At 47.8% G+C, this 19,884-nt stretch overlaps 1 protein-coding gene across 1 annotated transcript in view; it reads left to right on the forward strand.

Moving 5' to 3' along the window:
• Nucleotides 1-5,298, forward strand: part of MLLT10 (MLLT10 histone lysine methyltransferase DOT1L cofactor) — a 282,550-nt gene extending 277,252 nt beyond the window's left edge. The window contains exons 22-23 of the mRNA XM_067030386.1: nucleotides 1,401-1,589; nucleotides 3,542-5,298. Of these exons, the coding sequence (XP_066886487.1) occupies nucleotides 1,401-1,589; nucleotides 3,542-3,586 (234 nt within the window). The 3' untranslated portion in view covers nucleotides 3,587-5,298. The remainder of the gene's footprint in view (nucleotides 1-1,400; nucleotides 1,590-3,541) is intronic.
• Nucleotides 5,299-19,884: the final 14,586 nt, after the last annotated feature.

The following is a 19,884-nucleotide window of genomic DNA, read 5'->3' on the forward strand; positions in this document are numbered from 1 at the left end:
CCCTCCTCCTGACCCTCCTCCTGACCAGCTGCTGCCCCGTGCTCAGCCATGTCCGTTTCTGCCTGGCATCTTCCCGGACCTGGAAATGGCTACTGCCCACTGGAAACACTTTCTTCCCTTAGCTCCCAGGATACCACATAATCTTGGTTTTCTTCCTACCTAACTGGTTCTTCCTTTTTAGCTTCCTTTTCTGGGTCCTCCTCTTCTCAGCCCCACTCATTTCAGAGCATCCTAGAATTTAGGATCTCCTCCAGCTGCAAAGCTTTAAATACTATCTGTACTGATACTGACGTCTGCAGCCAGGGCCTCTCTCTGGAATTTCAAGATCCCATATCCACTGCTTACTTAGTTGCCACCACTTGGCTCTCTTAATAGATGGTGCAGTCATAATGTGTCCAAACGGAACTGCTGACCCTCCACATGGCTGCCCCACCTCAGCTGATGCACCTCCATCCTTCCAGCTGCTCAAGCAGTTATTCCTTTACCCCTCTCTTTTTCTGACACCTCACATTGAATCCATCAAGAACCCTAGGTCAGGTTGTGTCACTCCTCTGTTCAAAACCTTCCTTTGCCTTCTCGCATTACTTTGAGAAAAACCAGAGCTCTCGGCCGACACTCCAGGCCCTCATCCTTCTCTGGCCTCCTTCCTGCCCACTGCACTCCCGCCCGATCTCCTTACTCATCCTGGGTCATGCTGGGTGTGCCACGGGGCCCCTCGGCACTGGCTAGTACTCTCTCTGCCTGGAATCCCCCCGCACCCCCCATCCACATAGAGAATTCCCTTGTCTCCTCGTGTCTGTGTCCAAGTGAGAACCACCCTGACCCCCGCCCCGCCCCTGCTGTCCTCTCTCTTACACTCCTGTTTCCCCCCGACCCTGGGCAGTAATCATTTCCTAACATTTCTTCACGTCAGAACAGTGCCTGTCACATCATAGTAAGCGCTCAGGGGTGCTCGCTGGAAGGCATGGTCTCATAACCGCATCAAGAAAGCACTCTTTTTGTTGGCATGAATGAGAACTTTAAAAGTTATTTTAAGTTCCCAGAATTATGGGAGGGATTTCACCATGCAGTGCATTCTAAAGCCAAATGCAGGTCACGTGGCTGCTCTAAGTTGCCATTCTCCTTGATTATCATGGGCAACCTCATATGAATAGGGGTCTCCTACGTTTGTTTGCCCCATTTTGAAAATAAAGCCATTCCCTGATGATATTGACATTTTACAGTAGATGGTTATTATCTAGTGCAGTGTGTTCTTCCAGATGAGACTCTTGTTGTCTTTCTTAGTAGTATGGCTTTGCTGTCACTTAAATAAATATCAGAGCAAAGAAGAGAGAAAGCAGGCTGTCCTGACTGCCGGGTCTGCACTGGGACTCACCCTCTCCTGCATGTTCTTACCTAAGGAGCAGCACCAGGCCCTTCTGTATCAGCTGGTGCAGCAGCACCACCAGCCTGACCTCCAGCAGCTGCAGATCCCGGCACCCACGCAGATGCCCCTCAACAACCTGCTCGCAGGCACGCAGGCGCCTCCGCTTCATCCAGCCACCACCAACCCGTTCCTCACCATCCATGGTGATAATGCAAGTCAGAAGGTAACAATAAGTGTCTGTGCTTTGTTACAGCTAGTGAAATACCAAAACGCATTTTATTGATTAATCAGATATGACTGTCCAGCACCTCTCTTCCTCCCCACGCCCCTTAAAATATATTATCCCCCTGATAATTTCTTCTTAAAACCAGTTGTTTCAGCACCTGGATATTGTAAACAAAAAGGACCTAAGCCAATATATATATCGTCTAAGTATATCAGTTTGAATTTGCACATAAGGTTGGAAGACTGTTTTATAATTCAGCAATTTTTCAAAATGAAAATGTGTTTTAGTATGGTAAGTGGTATTGGACAGTCCAATCAGAAGATAGTAGTTGGTGTTTTGAGAATCTTTGTTTAACTATTTGTTTAATTATAGAAATAATCTAGATAATTTAGGAATATTTTTATTATTTTGTTCTGACATGCTAAAATTGAATTATATTTATAATAAAATTAATATATAAACTTTAGGGCAATCCAGTTATTCTACCTGCTAGAAAGTAAATCATAATCACATTTGTAATGAAATTTAAATTCTTTATTAATCTCATGTAAGTGATAACATCTTACCCTTTCAATGTACAAGTTAAGATAAATAAAAATGGGTGCAGGAACAGTATACTATACATATAGTAGCACACATTTTAAGGCTGTTTCTTTCTATTAATTCTCCCCTTCAATCAGGTCTACTTTACTGGAGTATAAATGTTTCCCCTAAATTCCAGTTCAGGGCAGAACCCTGTTAGAGGAAGGATATTGGGATATAGAATGGAGACTGGACATCAGGAAAAGGAAGAAGGGAAAGAATGAGGTGGGAGACTTGGCAAAAAATGGTGTTAAAAGTCACAATGTTTGCTCTTTCCCATTACTTTGAAAGTTTGCTCTTTACTGTGCTTTTAGTTTTCAGAAACTTTAGTTTGTATTTAGTAACAAGAATTGGTTCAAAATATAGAATTATTGGGTTTCATTAACTCTTCAGTGCTTTTTGTTTGCCCCACTGTTCCTCTGACTTCCTGACTGTGAATACTGTCATGATCACAAACCTAGTTTTGCAGACGTGGAAAATTTCATTGATTCTGTATTAATTTAGAATTTTTTAACCGTTTTTTCTTGTGTTAAAAAAATTATACAATATGAAATGTATTTTTAATGGAAAATCACAATAGTAAACACTATAAAATAAACAATATTAATTAACATAGAAAAGCAAGGCTGGGAAATAATATTTCTGAGTATCCTGCTATGTGGCAGCCATCTTTGTTAGATACGATAGTATACGTGGTTCCAATCTTTAAAATATTAATAGGCTGTAACCCCATTTTTTTTTTTTTTTTTTTTTTTTTTTTGCGGTACGCGGGCCTCTCACTGTTGTGGCCTCTCCCGTTGCAGAGCACAGGCTCCGGACGCGCAGGCTCAGCGGCCATGGCTCACGGGCCCAGCCGCTCTGCGGCATGTGGGATCCTCCCGGACCGGGGCACGAACCCACGTCCCCTGCATCCGCAGGCGGACTCTCAACCACTGCGCCACCAGGGAAGCCCCTCCATTTTTGAAATAGGGAGATTCAAAGAGGTTAAAGCTCAAAGGACACATAGCACATGTGGAATCAGAACCCAAGACTTTCTTAGTTCATTTTCCACTCTACTGTGTTACTACTTCTGTGGAAAAGTCAATCTGGGGGGATGGTTTCTACATTCATTCCTTATGACTCCTCCCTCAGAGGGGCACTTCTTTGTATACTGCTGAATTTAATATAAAGCAACTGAATGTTTAGCAGTAAATTCATGTCTTTATATTATGCTGAAAAGTAGCCATTCTGACTTGTAGAAAAAAAGGAATAACCGTATATATGACCTTTTAATCTCAGTTATAATTTCAAGTAAGAGGATATTATCTCAAGTGGGGGCTAAAAATTCATTTAGCTAATGCATCTTATTTTGTTTGTTTTAACTGCAGAGACTTAGTGATAAAACTGGGCCTGTTGCTCAAGAAAAAAGTTGACACTTGAGAAACATCTAGAAATGGACTATCCTGCTATTCTAGCACTTCATCTGGCTGCTGTTGCAGTCCCCTTACTACACCTATGAAGAAATGCAACAAGAAACCAGCTGCACGACAAAGGATTAATTGCCCCAAGAGCATTCTTGTAAGGCTTTGATTGATTTTCTTGTTGCTTTGTTGCACTGAAATGGAATTCCCATATCCCCCAACCCTCACCCACATTTTTTGAATTTTGAAAGAAAATTTAATAGCTAACTTTTGTCATTGAAGTAATTTACATGCAATGAGTTTATCAGCCTAAGAGAAATTTAATATAGTTGGTGTACAACTAATTTTGTTATAAATTGGAGAGATGAATAGCAAAACTAAACACTTGTTCCATTTTTAAACCATTTGATTTTAATGTAAAAGTTGGAACATGAAATATGATCTTTTGTTTGAGTTACAGTATGCTTGCTCTGTGAGTCAAAACAAATTTCAAGGAACTGTCTAATTTCTTCTACTGGAGTTTTATTGGTTAAATATTACAAATAAATAGGTCATCCACTTGGACTTGGCAATCTTTATTATAAAAATTTCCTTTCTAATGGGATTTGGCCAATTTTGGTAATCAAGTTAGGATGGTAAATGTCTGCTTCTGCTAAAGGTAATTTTCTTTTGCTAAATGCTTTTTCTTTAGTGTTGAGACCTACTCATATTTTAAAGAACGCTTGAGTTCAGTGATTTCTAAGGCTGCTGAGGGAACCAGCTCAATTCAAAGTGAAAGAGGGGCCACTCTGAAACTGCTGGTAGGGTTTGGCCTGAATCAAGTGCCTGTTAGTACCTGCCTTGTGCTGAAGTGGCTCTGGACAGCTGAGCCTGCGCTCTCAGTCCTTGGGAGTAGTAGGGACAGTCGGCGTTGCACCAGCAGCCTTCCCCATGGTTCTGCCTTTATTAAGAACTTTCTATGCCACTGTAGCTAGCTCAGGCAAAACTATTACCTGGGTATTTATCCACTAATGAGTCACAAGAAAAATGAGTGGATTTGGTAAGAATTTTCTTTTTTTCTTAAGTTAGACAACTTCCCATTATTGACAATGATTTGAAACAAACAAAACAAGACAAAAAACCCACCACTGCAGTTCCTGAAACAGGTGAAATCTGTATTACAGCCCTTTCACGTTGGGTAGCCCCACTCCTGGTATGACAGTATAGCAGAGTATAAATTAAACAATTGGGTATGTAATCATTGAACTATTCTTAAATGTGTGAATTATTAGTGGAAAAGACCCAGCTGTAATTAGACCTCCACTGTGTACTTAGCTGGAAGAACATGTTAATTCTGCAATATGTCTCTTGGTTAAACATTGCACAGTTCTTACCTCATTTCTGTAAATAAGGTTTTGTGAATCTGTTTTGTATTGTGAAAAATTCATAAGATAACATTGATATTTTGATTTGTAATATTTCTAATTGGTAGATTTAATTGAAAAGTAAAATTAATTTATTTTTATATGTTCAGGGGAATTTTAAAGAAAGTCAAATCTTTTGTAGATAATTTTTAAAAATCAGTGTGGTTTATTTTACTTATTTAACCCACTGGTTGTTATTCTGTAACAATTTGTATAAATGGTAAATTTTGAATGTGTTGTTATTTTACTTAGATGTAAAATTCCACATGTATTAAAATGTACAAAGTTTTTGTTAATAAAATTTAATAATGTTTATAACTCTGCCATTTTTTCCAGTTTTATTAAGACATACTTGACATACAGCACAGTTTAAGTTTAAGGTGGACAGCATAATATTTGACTTACATATATTGTGAAATGATTACCACAATTAGTGTAGTTAACATCCATCATCTCATACAGATACTAAAAAAAGAGAATGACAAAAAAAGTGTTTTCCTGGGCTTCCCTGGTGGCACAGTGGTTGAGAATCTGCCTGCTAATGCAGGGGGCACGGGTTTGAGCCCTGGTCTGGGAGGATCCCATATGCCGCAGAGCAGCTAGGCCCGTGAGCCACAACTATTGAGCCTGCGCGTCTGGAGCCTGTGCTCCGCAACAGGAGAGGCCGTGATAGTGAGAGGCCCACGCACCGCGATGAAGAGTGGCCCCCGCTTGCCACAACTAGAGAAAGCCCTCGCACAGAAACGAGGACCCAACACAGCAAAAATAAATAAATTAATTAATAAACTCCTACCCCCAACATCTAAAACAAAGTGTTTTCCTTGTGATGAGAACTCTTAGAATTTACTCTCTAACCGCTTTCCTGTATATCGTGTAGAGCAGACTTAACGACAGTCATCATGTTGTACTTTTACAGTTCTAGTACTTACTTATCTTATAACTGGAAATCTGAACTGTTTGACCACCTTTGTCCAGTTCCCTCTCCCTCAATCCCCACCTCTTTTCTATGAGTTAAATTTTGTTCTTTTAATAAGATTCCACATATGAGATCATACAGTATTTGTCTTTCTCTGTTTGACTTAATTCACTTAGCACAGTGCCTTCAAGGTTCATCCATGTTGTAACAATAGCAGGGTTTCCTTCCTTTTTTATGGCTGAATAATATTCCATCATACATCATATGTATGTATGTATATGTGTGTGTATAGACACAGACTCATATACCACAACTTCATCCATCAGTGGACATTTAGGTTATTTCCATATCTTGGCTATTGTGAGTAATGCTGCTATGAACATAATAGGGGTATAGATATCTCTTCAACATAAGTGGTTTTGTTTCCTTTGGATATGTTCCCAGAAGTGAGGTTGCTGGATCAGATGGTAGTTTGATAATAGCCATTCTAACAGGCATGAGGTGATATCTGATTGTGGTTTTGATATGCATTTCCCTGATGATTAGTGATGTTGAAGAACTTTTCAAGTGACTTTTCATGTATCTGTTGGCCATCTGTACGTCTTCTTTGGAAAATGTCTGTTGAGGTCCTTTACCCATTTTAAAATTGGATTATTTGGTTTTTTTTTTTTTTCTGTTGAGTTGTCTGAGTGCTTTATATATTTTGGATATTAATCCCTTATCAGATACATGATGTGCAAATATTTTTTCCCATTCTATAGGTTGTCTTTTTCAGTTTGTTATATCTTCTTGATGGATTGACCCCTTTATCATTATATAATGATCTTCTTTGTCTCTTTTTATCATTTTTACTTTAAAATCTATTTTGTCTGATATATATAAGTATAGCTACCTCTCCCTGCTTCTTTTTGGTTAGTTTTGCTTGAGATGTCTTTTTCCATCACTTCACTCTCAGTTAATTGTCTTAAAGGCTAAAGCAGGTCTCTTGTAGGCAGCAGCATGTTGTTGGATCTTGTGTTTTTATCCATTCAGCCATTCTTTTTATTTTTATTGGATAATTTAATCTATTTTTGTTTAAAGTAATTATTGACAGGTATCGACTAGCTGTTGCCATTTTGTTCATTGTTTTCTGGCTGTTTTGTAGACCCATTGTTCCTTGTTCCTTATCCTGCTGTCTTTCTGTGTTTTGATGTCTTTGGGTATCAGTATGCATTGACTTCTCTATCATGTTCTTTTTGTGTAATTACTACCGATTTTTCCCATGTGGTTACATGAGTCTTACATAAAATATCTTAAAATTATAACACACCCTATTTTAAAATGACAGCAGCTTAACTTAGATAGCTGTCCTAAGCTTCACGCTTTTCACACTTTTACTTCTCCCCTCACATTTTTTTTTTTTTTTTTTTTTTTTTTGTGGTACGCAGGCCTCTCACTGTTGTGGCCTCTCCCGTTGTAGAGCACAGGCTCCGGACACACAGGCTCACGGGCCACGGCTCATGGGCCCAGCCGCTCCGTGGCATGTGGGATCTTCCTGGACTGGGGCACGAACCCGTGTCCCCTGCATCGGCAGGAGAATTCTCAACCACTGTGCCACAGGGGAAGCCCTCCCCTCACATTTTATGTTACTGATATTACAGTTTACATATTTTTCATATTGTGTGTCCAATAACAGATTTTTATAGTTATGATTCTTTTTACTGTTTTTTACTGTTTTTTAACTTTTAGAGTTGAAAGTAAATTATGCACCACCATTACCATATTACAGAATCTTATTTTGAATGTATATTTACCATTATCATTGAATTTTATGGTACCTTCTTATATTTTATAATGTTAATTAGTATATCCTTTTACTTCCACTCAACTCCCTTTAGGATTTCTTGTAAAGCAGGTCTCCTGGTGATGAGCTCCCTCAGCTTCTGCTTGTAGGAAAATCTTTATCCCTCCTTCATTTCTGAAGGACAGTTTTGCCTGATACAGGCTTCTTGGTTGACAGTTTTTTACTTTCAATATTTTGAATGTATCAACCCATCTCTCCTGGCCTGAAGTTTCTTTTGAGAAATCTGCTGATAGTCTTATGGGGTTTCCCTTGTATGTAACTTCTCTCTTGTCTCTTGTTGCTTTCAAAATTATTTGTCTTTGACTTTTGATATTTTTAATGTGTTTCAGCATAGCCCTATTTAGGCTCAACCTGTTTGGGGTCTGTTGGGCCTCATGGATCTGTTAATTTCTCTCCCCAAGTTTGGGAAGCTTTTTCACATTATTGCTTTGAACATACTTTCTGTCCCTTTTGCTTTCTCTTCTCCTGAAATTCCCATAATGCAGATATTGGTTCTTTTGATTGTGCCCCATAAGGCTTTCTTCACTCTTTTTCTTTTTTTTTGCTCCTCTGACTGGGTAATGTCAAATGTCCTATCTTCTAGGTCATTGATTGTTTCTCCTGCATGGTCGTCTGATTTTGAAGCTCTGTTGAATGCTTCAGTTCAGTCATTGTATTTTTCAGCTCTAGGATTTTTGTTTGCTTTTAATGGTTTCTATTTCTTTATTGAACTTCTCATTTTGTTCACATACTGTTTTCCTAATTTCGTTTAGCTGTGTGTCCTTGTAGTTCACTAAGTTCAAGAGGATTATTCTGAATTCTTTGTCTGATGGTTCCTAGATCTCCATTTCTTTATCATCAGTTACTAGTCTACTTGGTGGTGTCATGCTTACCTGAATTTTTGTGATCCTTGATTCCTTATGTTGGTATCTGAGCATTTGAGTAAGTGGGCTTCTCTTCCAGATTTTACAGGTTCATTTTGGCAGAGACAGTTTTTCACCAGTCAGCCCTGTTGGGGTTTCTGGATGTGTCTGCTGGTAATGTTTGTGGGCAGGGGAGGCCTACTATATCAGGGTCTACTTTGGGGCAAGGCCACTGCCCAGAACCCTGAGGTGGGGGGCAGGGGTGGTGGTGCTGCTGAGAGCACTTGGATAGAAAAGCTGGCTTGTTTCCCTGCCCTAGTAAGGCTGTAGGATGGGCTTTGCTGTTGCCTGGGGTCTCTGGTCAGGCTCATCAGACTATCGGAACGGGGTACTATACCCAGTATTAAGCAGGGCTCTGAGTTAGCTTCCCTCCCTGGCGGGGCAGCATTGTTTGGGGGCCCTAATTAGGCCAAACTATGCGCTGAATTCCCTGGTCAGACAGGGCCACCGGTGTTGCTCTGCAGACAGGGAAGCACAGGCTGTGCGCTGTTTAAGTGCCACTGTAAGCACGGCTCTCGGATGGGCTACACAGCTGGCTGTGTGCTTTGGTCAGGCTTCCTGGGCGAGAGGGCGGGCAGCTGTATTTAGCAGTGGGTGGGGCTACAAATTAGTTTCCTCTGCCCAGGTGGAGTGGGAGAACTGGCTCCAAGACAGGTAAGGCGCTTCGTGGTCTCGACTCAAGCCAACCGGTGTCTCAAGTTTCCTGGCTGAACGGGGCCGCTGGATCTGCTCGGCAGAGCTCTGCACCTGCTGGACTCGGCTCCAGGGCTCCAGCAGGGCTGGGCGGTGCGGCTCTGCCGGCGTTGTGGCCGCCTTCCTGGGCAGGCGGCCGCGGAGCTCCACTCGGCAGCGGGCAGGGCTGTGAGAGGGCTGCCGCGCGGCGCCCACGTGCCCGCGTCCCAGCTGCCTCTCTGGTGGGCGGGGCTCCGAGTGAACTGCGGCCCGCGCGGAGGCAACAGCCGGCTCCGGGTCCCCAGGCCCGCACCCTCCGCCCTGCCGGGTTCCCTGGTTGGACGTGCTGCCGCAGGCGGGCAGAGCCGCTGGCGGGCAGAGCCGCTGGCAGGGACCGCCGCCTGGGCTCAGCAGGTAGGAGCTCGGTCAGCCGAGTGCCGGTTGTCGGAAGCCCCACTGTCTTCTCCACCACAGATGCCCAGGGGTCGAGCGCCGCAGCTCCCCCGGTGACGCGGCGGGGTGGACTGCAGTAGGGGCTCCCTTGAAGCAGCCCACAGTGCTGGGGCGAGGGCGCTACAAGTCCACCGGAGGAGCGGTGGGCCCAGGGGCCCTGCTGGGCGGGCCTGGGGCAGCTCCTCTGACTCTGCCAGGTGAGGCGCGTCGTGGTCTCTGTGGTGCCGGCGGTGCTTCAGCCTCACGCCCGTAGTCTAGGATTTTCTGAGGGGCGTCTTGTCCAGGATCAGTTGTTCGTTGTTCTTGTGAGGGCAGTGGGGTCGGGAAGGACCTGTGTCACCAGCTTGGTGACATCCGTTCTTGTTTGTTGAAGATGACGCTTCTGAGGCCGTTGGTGCCTCGCGACGATTCGCTCCAGGAGCCTCTGGGCGCTTTGTGCTTCGGCAGCAGGGTGGTTCCATCTTGAGGTTATTTAAGCTTGCTTGGGAGTAGACGCTGCGCGGCGGCCGAGCACACCACCTTTGTGTCCGACCCTTAGACATCGTTAGGTGAGACAGAGAGCCCTGCAAACTGCTGCAGCGGAAAGAAGGAAATAATCGCAGTGAAGAGGAAAGGAAGGTAAATTCCGGATGAGAATTACAGCACATCCATAAAGCTGTATTCATACTTGGTAAAGAGTAAATTCTTGTTTTACACAGTTAGCTTTAACCAGAGGCATTTAAATAAAAGAGAAACCCAAGTGGTTCCCGGCTCTCAGTGTGCATCAGGATCACCTGTGGGCCTTGCAAAGGTTCAGACTTAATTGAACCAGAATATACCTGATCTGTGTAACTGGGTCCTCGTAATTAAGAGTTGAATAAACAAGGAAAACTGATTTAGGCTTTTATCTTTATTAAGGAGCGCATTTTAGGTTCCTGGGAAGACTTCCTTTTTGATACACGAATGGAAAAATGATTATCTGATTCTGCAAAGTTTTGTCTCCCCCAGGGCTGAGGACTAGCGGTGACTCCTCAGTATTAGCGGCCGCCTCAGTTTTCACTCCCCCAGTCCTTGACAGAACATTCCCCGGCGGCGCCCCTTTTCAGTTCTTAAACATGTGTCACTTGTCTGGGCTGTTGGCTTGTGCCTGTGTCTTGGTGTGGCTCCACGTGCTTAAGCCGCTTTTGGAACTCGCCTGAGGTTCTGGGCAGCCTCATCCCCCCACCGCATGAAATGCACCTGGGCTGCTACTCCCTGCTTCCCTGTTGAGTTTTGCTCAGAGCCATTTCGGAGCAGCTACTGCTCGTTGCCCAGCACAGACCCTCGGGCAGGGGTGCTCTGCATGTGACTCGGGATGCCATGGGCTGGTTCCCGTCTGGACTTCTTTGCAGAAGTGCTGTGGGAGTGTGCTGGGTCGTAGGGTCAAGAGCAGGTGCCGGGTGGGAGTGCTGAGAACGCAGGTCGCCAGGTGGCTTTCTTCAATGCTCCGTCAACCAAGCAGAAGACAGGATGACCACTTCCCCTGGACACTCCCCAAGACAGACAGCAGAGGCCCTGGCATTGTAGGCAAAAGGTGCCTCACGACAGAATGTAACTTTGCTTTTAAAAGTAGGGGGTGGACTTTTGTTTCGAATTTGACAACTCTCAGTGAGACACATACCATTAATCTTAAACTTCACTTACTGGAAACAAAACACACATTGATGAAAACCACTTTTAGGGCTTCCCTGGTGGCGCAGTGGTTGAGAGCCTGCCTGCCGATGCAGGGGACGCGGGTTCGTGCCCCGGTCTGGGAAGATCCCACATGCCGCAGAGTGGCTGGGCCCGTGAGCCATGGCCGCTGAGCCTGTGCGTCCAGAGCCTGTGCTCCGCAACAGGAGAGGCCACAACAGTGAGGGGCCCGTGTACCACAAAAAAAAAAAAAAAAAAAAAAAAAAACCACCACTTTTGGTGTACATCACACTAGGCCTTTCCAAATGAAATAGTTGTGAACTTTTGTAAACATTGGGAAGCCGTTAGATTTTTTTCAGATAATTTTACCTTACTAAGAATTCATGCCAACTGCTGTTCCACTTACAGTCCCACCCCTCACCTTGGTACTGGCAACAAAGGAAATGTCTCTTTCATACCTATAACTGAACGTTTACAATCCCATAAATTCAGTGAAGACTTCCGTGAGCTGTGAGCTGCCTTTGGCCACAGTTCAGGCTTGGTGAGTCTGTCCTCAGGGGCAGAGCCTGGGTGGTGCTGTGACATCCTTGCAGCTGTGGCCACTCTCTGGCCCCCAGACCTCTGGCTGCTTTGGGCCTGGTGTCCCACACAGATGCAGGACTGGGGAACAGACAAACTGAACTGGTTTGAAGGTTCAGATGAGATCAAATGGAGGGTGGGGAAGAAAGGCATGTTTGGGTCCCGTGGGGGAAGTGACCCCCAAGTAGGATCCGGAAACTGCAGTGGTGTTTCGACCAGGTGAAGGCTTTTAAGGGCAAGGAATGAACAGACTCCATCGCTGGCTCTGGGCTGGAGATGCGTTGTCTTGCTTCTCGGTTCTGTGGGAGGGCTTCTAACCTCTGCTTCCCAGGGAGGGGACCCAGAGGGGCAGACTTCCCAGGCTTGCTGCAGTACTGGACGTGAGGGAGGCCCCAGGCCTCCTCAGCAGAGGGGATGATGGTTGGCTCGGGCACGGGGAGCCTGGTCCCCATCAGGCCGGTGCAGGCGGTACAGGCAACAGCCGCGAGGAGGGCGTGCTGGAGGCTAGCCCTTGGGAACCCTGAGGTTTAGAAGGCAGGTGGGAGATGAAGCGTCTGTATAGGGATCTGAGGAGGGGCCGGGATGGCTCCCTGTTTTCTTGAATTACATGCACTTCATTCCCGAAAAACTTGAGGCTGCAGGAAGTTGAAAGGTGACACCGCCCGCAGCTCATCAGGACTGAAGATCCAATCTGAAAACGCCTCCTGGATCCAGTGCTTAGAAAGTGACGTGACCAGGAGCGGTTTGGGTGGCGTGAGTGGCAGGGGTCAGGTGACAGGGAGGATGGGTTGCACAGCCTGGCCAAGCGAGGAAAGGAGGCACCTCGCGATTGGCGGCTGTGAATGCACAGCGTTTGAAGCAAGTTTGAAGCAAGACGTTCACTTTTTTGCTGATGGAGTTAATTTGGTTTCCCTCAAATTCTGATTGATGCATCTGCTGTTTTTCACTTGGCTCACTGAACAAGCAGACGGATTAATTAGGAGATTTTACAGTTTTGGCATCGCCGCTGCTCCTGCCACAGCGATCTCGCTGGTTCTCCCCCTCCTCCCGGAGCAAGTGTGGACAGGTGTTTCCGCAGCTGAACCCTTCGTGTGCGGGCAGTCTGTGAACAAAATAAGGTGCAGAGTTTCTTTGCAAACTCTTGGCCTGGTGCAATGGTTCTCCTCCCTCCAGCCGCCTGTGAAGGCGGAGTGTGGACTGGGGCCCTGCCCTGGGTGTCTGGGGGCTCTGGTGAGAAACTGCTGGGCCGTCAGGCTGCTCTCCCTGCCCTTCCCGGGCCCTCTGCCCCGCCCCACCCCTGACGCCCCACCTCCTTCCCAGGCTCTGGGTGAAGCCTCGCAGCTGCCCATCGTGGGCCTTGCGGCTATTTCAAGAACTGGCCTCTCCCAGCTGCGGATCAGGTGGCCTTGTTGTTCACCCCAACGTGAGCCTTTGACACTTCAACCACAGGCGTCAGTGCTCCGTCTTGGGTTTTACTGGGGGCCGAGGGTAGCTCTGTGGCCTTCAGCATCGCAGTGGGCAGGCCCGTGACCTTGTAAACATCAGCCCTCCCTGCCTGCAGCTCTCACAGCTTCGGGCTTCTCGGATCCTTGGAAGCTTCTTTACTTTCTTCTGATTTATGACCCATGTTTAACTCCTCCCTCAGAACAGTCTTTCTCCATGACTGTAGCCCTAGTTCTGGTTTAGAGTTAATGTCCAAGCCAAGAGCCGGAAGGAGGTACCAAGCTGCCCTGCCTCACCCCAGGCTTTGCTCCGGGAGGAAGTGGCCCCTCTGGCCGCTCAGCTGGCTGCAAACAGCTGCTTTGGCTGCTGCCAGGAGCTGGTGCTGAGCGGCGGTGGGGGTGGGGGGGAGGTATTTGGAGCCGACCGGTGCCAGGATTAAAGCAAGTTTGGGTTCAAAGCAAGTTTGGGTTCGTAGTCACCCACCCCAGCCCAGAATCGTCCTGTTATGGAAACACAGCCCCAGGCAAAAACATCCACATCCAATGCTTTGGTTCCAGTTTTAACATAACAGGATAGATCTCAGTTTAGCCAGAGGAGAGTTCCAAGGGGGTTTCCCTATGCCAGGCCTCTTAAAACAGGAGACCAGCTTGGGTCAGACGTCTGGAGGCATCTAGCTGTCACTGCAGGAACATCATCTTTTGTGAGACAGATTGGAACCCAGATAATTTGGGATAAACAATTTGATATTTTATCTTAAAATTTACAAAATATTTCTTTTTGAGTTACAACAGAAAAGAAAGCATGGCAGAGATTGTTCGTGTTCCTTTGTAACTTAGGACATACAAAATTTTAAAAATGACTCAGACTAGAAAACAAGCTTCTGGTTACCAAAGGGGAAAGGGGGTGGGGAGGGATAAATTAGGAGTTTGGGATTAACAGTTACTAACGACTGTATATAAAGTAGATAACAAGGTCCTACTGTATACGATAGGAACTGTATTCAATATCCTGTAATAAACCATAATGGAAAAGAATATATATATGTATATGTATAACTGAATCACTTTGCTGTGAATCAGAAACTAACACAGCATTGTAAGTCAGCTATACTTCATTAAAAAAAGACGACCCCCTCATTGCCACTCAAATCTTTGTCCATTTCACTTTGTAAAAGTAGGATTTCTTGTTTTTTTTTACCGCAGGCCTCTCACTGCTGTGGCCTCTCCCGTTGCGGAGCACAGGCTCCGGACGCACAGGCTCAGCCGCCATGGCTCACGGGCCCAGCCGCTCCGCGGCACATGGTGTCTTCCCGGCCCGGGGCACGAACCCGCGTCCCCTGCATCACCAGGAGGACTCTCAACCACTGCGCCACCAGGGAAGCCCAGGATTTCTTTTTAAACTGTACTAACCAAAGATGGGCTTAATTGAGTTAAACTCCTGTAATAATCCAGGGAATACTGACCCTCAGGCTCCTAGCTTATGACAGGTGGTGAAGGCAAGAGGTGAGCAGTCAACTTTCCCTACAGAAGAATCCGGTGCCTTTTTGTTCTTTCTTGTAGCAGTTCCTGAAGTGGGAGGACACGGAGGGCGTGAGGAAGGGAGCTGGGTCCGCGGGTCCCTGCTGAGGCTGGAGGGTCCCAGAGCAGCCAGGCCAGGTGCTCAGTGGGAGGAGCGGGAGGGGGGCTGCCCTGCTCCCCCCCTTCCCACCAGGGGAGGTGATGGCCCCAGGACTGGCCCCTGGCTCTGGACACACTGGTAGCTTCCCCCTGGGGATCCGATTGCTAACATGGTTTCCCTTTTTCTGTCCTACATGAAGCCATTCTTTTTCTCCCCAGACCAGAGGGGAAAATAATTGCAGCCGTTCAGTTTTACAGCGTGTTAATTTAGCTCTCCGGTGAATCAAGTCGAAGGCTGAGGGCCAAGCAGTTTATTCAAACAAGAGGCTGGGACTCCTGCCAAGACAGTGGGGTGGCTTCCAGGCCAGCCCCGCCGTGATCCCAGCTACAGGTGGAGCAGCAGGGACGGCGGGAGGGGAGGCCGTGCGGCAAACCGCTAAAGGGGGCCACGGCCCGGGCAGCCGCGGGAGCGCAGGGGGAGCCTGCCTGACACTGGCAGGAGCCCCCCGGTCGGGATGGGTCCGACTCAGGCGGGTCCCCGTGCCCCTGGGAGCACCAGGGCTCAGGGTCAGCACAGTTGCCGCGTCCTCGCGCTTCCTCGGCCACAAGCGAGCAAAACGAACGCAGACACCTCAGAGCTGTCGGGGATAGGGGTGTGGTTCAGAGTCCGTCCCTCCCCGCCCCCCAGGGACCTCTGGGACCAGCCATCCTCCAGCAGCCCCTCACAGACGGGTGACCATGTAACGTGCAGTCCAGACTGGGCGCACGGAGACAGGTGTTAAACTGGGACTGTCCTGGGCCACCTGGGACCTGTGGTCACCCTGTGTGTATAGAACGTCACAACTTAAACTGTGCCATTTAAGTGTTAGGAAAAAAACCTAACAACTACAACAGCTACCCTACAGGTGGAAGCAGGGCTGAGGTAGTTGGTATTTTAAAGGGATGAGTTCTCTACTTTCAAAAGGGGGTGGGCGGGGCTTCCCGGGTGGGGCTTCCCTGGTGGCGCAGTGGTTGAGAGTCCGCTTGCCGATGCAGGGGACGCGGGTTCGTGCCCCGGTCCCGGAGGATCCCACGTGCCGCGGAGCGGTTGGGCCCGTGAGCCATGGCCACTGAGCCTGCGCGTCCGGAGCCTGTGCTCCGCAGCGGGAGAGGCCACGACAGTGAGAGGCCCGCGTACCGCAAAAAAAAAAAAAAAAAAAAAAAAAAAGGGGTGGGTGGACTTGGTGTGAGGGCAGGGCTGGCACATACCAAGAGGCAAGAGGCCTTTCTAAGGCGTCTGGAACATCGACTGGGAAGAGCTGCTTATGATTTATTCTAAAACTGAGATAGGAACCCAGGAGAAGACTTGGCCCACGTGGGCAATATTCCAGTCAAAACGGATCCCGTCTTGTGGGGCGGGACGTTTGCCAAGCACACATGGGTCAATCAAGGAGATAAGAGCGCAAGACTTCTAGGTGGTTCCTAAGCAAATGTCACAGAAGCACCAGGTCGTCCACTGGGAACCTCAGTTCTTAGTAACAAAGCATCGTGAAGCACAGCCGGGAAAGAACACAGGCCTGCCAGCCCCGCCGGGCCCTGGGCAGAGGGTGACAGCACCTGGCCTCGAAGCAGCACTGGCTGCTGGTGGGAACCTGCTAGAACAGTCAGGGGCTTCATGAGGACACAGGAGGGAACGTGTGAATGGGCTTGAAAACCGGTGCCGTCGGTGGTGGAGCTTTAAGCTTTTGCCCCAGTGGAGAAAGTAAATGTCAATCACTACCGGACAAAGGGCCCGGTTCTCCGGGAAGATGAGGGCAGACACCCCAAGCTGTGCGGGGCTGGGGGGCGCAGGTGGGTGGCGCGCGTGCTGCCAGGCCAGCACTTTCCCACCCCGCACGAAGAGACACCTCCTGCTGTTCCCTCTGCCAGGGTCTGAGTGGCGTGGGGACTCTGAGGTCGAATTCTGGGCCTCTTTTTGTCAGGGGCCAAGTCTGAGGATTCTCCTTGTACCACGTGGGCCCTTGGTGGGCTGCAGTCAGAGTAAACACTTGAGCAGAGGCCTGAGTTAACCTTTTTGGGTAAGGAACCTTTGGGGCAACTGGTGAAAGATGTGTACCCTCCCTCCAGAAGACCACACGTCCAAAAGAGTAAAGACTTTGCATACCTTTGGCAGGGTTCCCAGACCACCGGGGTCTATACACTGCCCAGGACTCCTGGGGCCCAGGCTAGGGATTCCCGCCCGCGAGGGACCAAATGAGCGTGGCTGGTGGCCTGTCAGCCCTGCTACCTGCGTCTGCAGCCACTGAAAATGATGGTAACAGGAAGCCTGGATGGTCAGATAGAAAAAGAACATTTATTGTGTTCAACAAGCCAGATTATCATCATAACAACCTATGCAGCAGCCACCGTTATTCCCTATTTTTCCAGATAAGGAATCGAGACAAAGAGGTAAGACAAGGCACTGATGTCACACAGCTCAGAGGTGTGAATAGACAGATAAGGTCACAAGGAGGGGCTGAGGGGTGGGTTTAGGGAACACCTCCCTGGGGTGTCAGGAAGGAGAGGGGGGGGCCGTGCCTGGTCCCCATGTGACCTGTGTCGGGAACCCCTTTTGGAGGTGCCATTGCTTTCCTGAGCGTGACCTCGCTCAAACTGAACCCCACGGGTCTCCTGTGTGCAGCTGAGCTCCTGAGCCCTGCCCCACCCAGCCCACTGGTCCGACTTCAACAAAACTCAGCAGCTCCAGGTCCCCCAGATAGGGGAGGCCACGCAGCAAGGGGCTGGTGGCAGGGATAATCATCAGCAGAAAACCAGGCTAGAAGACTCCTCCTCAGTGGGTGTGCAAAAGATGAGGCTGGTAGGCAAATTAGGGCATTTCATCCTAAATTGTACCTCTTAAGGCATCTTTGGACCCCTGTGTGGCTCTCCCCACAATGGAAGCCCAGAAATCTGGTCATGGGATTTGGGGGTGCATGCAACAGAAACCCAATTCAAAGTACCGTAAGTGAAAAGGGTGATTTCATGGAAGGATGCTCACAGAATGTCACAGGCTGGACAACCAAGCTGTGTGACAAGCCTGACCCTGGACTCGGAGACAGGATGGACCCCAAGGCCTGGGAAGCAGCCAGAACAATCCCTTCCTGATTCTCTCCACGCACCAGCTTCTTCCTCCGAGACGTCCCACGCCAATGGGGAGTGGGCCTTGGCCCAAAGCGAATGCACAGTAATAACCTCATGGCCCCATTGGCTCCAGGAGAAAGTTCTGGGGCAGAAGCTGTTGGCTCTGTTGCCGCCCGTGACTGGCTCTTGTTTGTTCTTAGAAAGAGGCCTCCTGACATGCAGGCCAGGCAGCCTCTCCCTTCCCGGCTGCCTCCCCTTCCCGACCCGGAGGAGGCTCAGGGGAGCTGCTGCCCGAGGACTTGGTTCATGAAAGCAATGACTTGGAGCAGTTTCTCCACTGCTCTTTTTTTTTTTTTTTTTTTTTTTTTTTTTTTGCGGTATGCGGGCCTCTCACTGTTGTGGCCTCTCCCGTTGCGGAGCACAGGCTCCGGACGCACAGGCCCAGCGGCCATGGCTCACGGGCTCAGCCGCGCCGCGGCATGTGGGATCTTCCCGGACCAGGGCACGAACCCGTGTCTCCTGCATCGGCAGGCGGATTCTCAACCACTGCGCCACCAGGGAAGCCCTCCACTGCTCTTTTTGACGTTGCAGAGGTGGCAGGTCCTCCACAGCATCAGAGGCGGGCCTACCTGGAGCCACGAGTGTCCTGCTCAGGCTGAAAGGTTACAGAGCCAGTGTGGCCGCTGCCACCCTAACCTTCTCCGGGAATCTAACCTCATTTCAATCCTTAGAGAAAAACGATGTCTTTATAGCTATTTTATCAAATCACCTCCCTGAAATGTGTTCTGGTGATCTTTTTTAAAAAATTTATTTATTTCTGGCTGGGTTGGGTCCTCGTTGCTGCGCGCAGGCTTTCTCTAGTTGCGGCGAGCAGGGGCTACTCTTCGTTGCGGTGTGCGGGCTTCTCATTGCAGTGGCTTCTCGTTGTGGAGCACGGGCTCTAGGTGCGCGGGCTTCAGTAGTTGTAGCACGTGGGCTTAGTTGCTCTGCATCATGTGGGATCTTCCCGGACCAGGGCTTGAACCCGTGTCCCCTGCATTGGCAGGCGGACTCTCAACCACTGCGGCACCAGGGAAGCACTGTTCTGGTGATCTTAATGGTTTTCAAGTTTAGGCAATTTGTACTTTAGCAGACTGCTTTCAGCCCTGAGCAAATGACAGATTTAAAAAGGAGCACTCAGCGGATGGTGATGGTTCGGTCAAAAGTAACAGCACAAAATAGTGATTTTTAACTTAAGTATTGAAGAGTGGGACTCAGTGTCATCAGATCCTTAAAACCTTGCCTACGTGTTGTCTGGAAATTCTATCCGTTGGGTATGCATTTCTACCAAACCCTCCAAACTTAGAGTTTATTATGTCCTTGTGCATTTAGACTTATTTTTTTCTACATACTTATAACATATGCATATACATACAGTTAAGATAACCCCACACTACTCCCAGCCAGCTAGCTCAATACAAAGCTGGTTTTTTCTCCCAAATACTGGCATCCTGCTACTCATTAGCTGGTGTGATCTTTGGTCAAAGAAACACATTAAGTTTTCATTCTTACACATTAGTTCACTCATATGTTCCTTCAAAATCATACATTTGCCTGACTGTTAGAAAGCACTATTCAGTTTATTCCCCAGGAAATTAAACTTTGCAGTGATGAGAGAGAAAATAATGTATAAAATACCCAAATCTGATTTTTTCTCCTTTAACACAGTATTTGTTTAAACAATGTTGCACAACA

This window comes from Kogia breviceps, chromosome 3, assembly GCF_026419965.1.
Source record: "Kogia breviceps isolate mKogBre1 chromosome 3, mKogBre1 haplotype 1, whole genome shotgun sequence".
Classification (NCBI taxonomy): Eukaryota; Metazoa; Chordata; class Mammalia; order Artiodactyla; family Physeteridae; genus Kogia; species Kogia breviceps.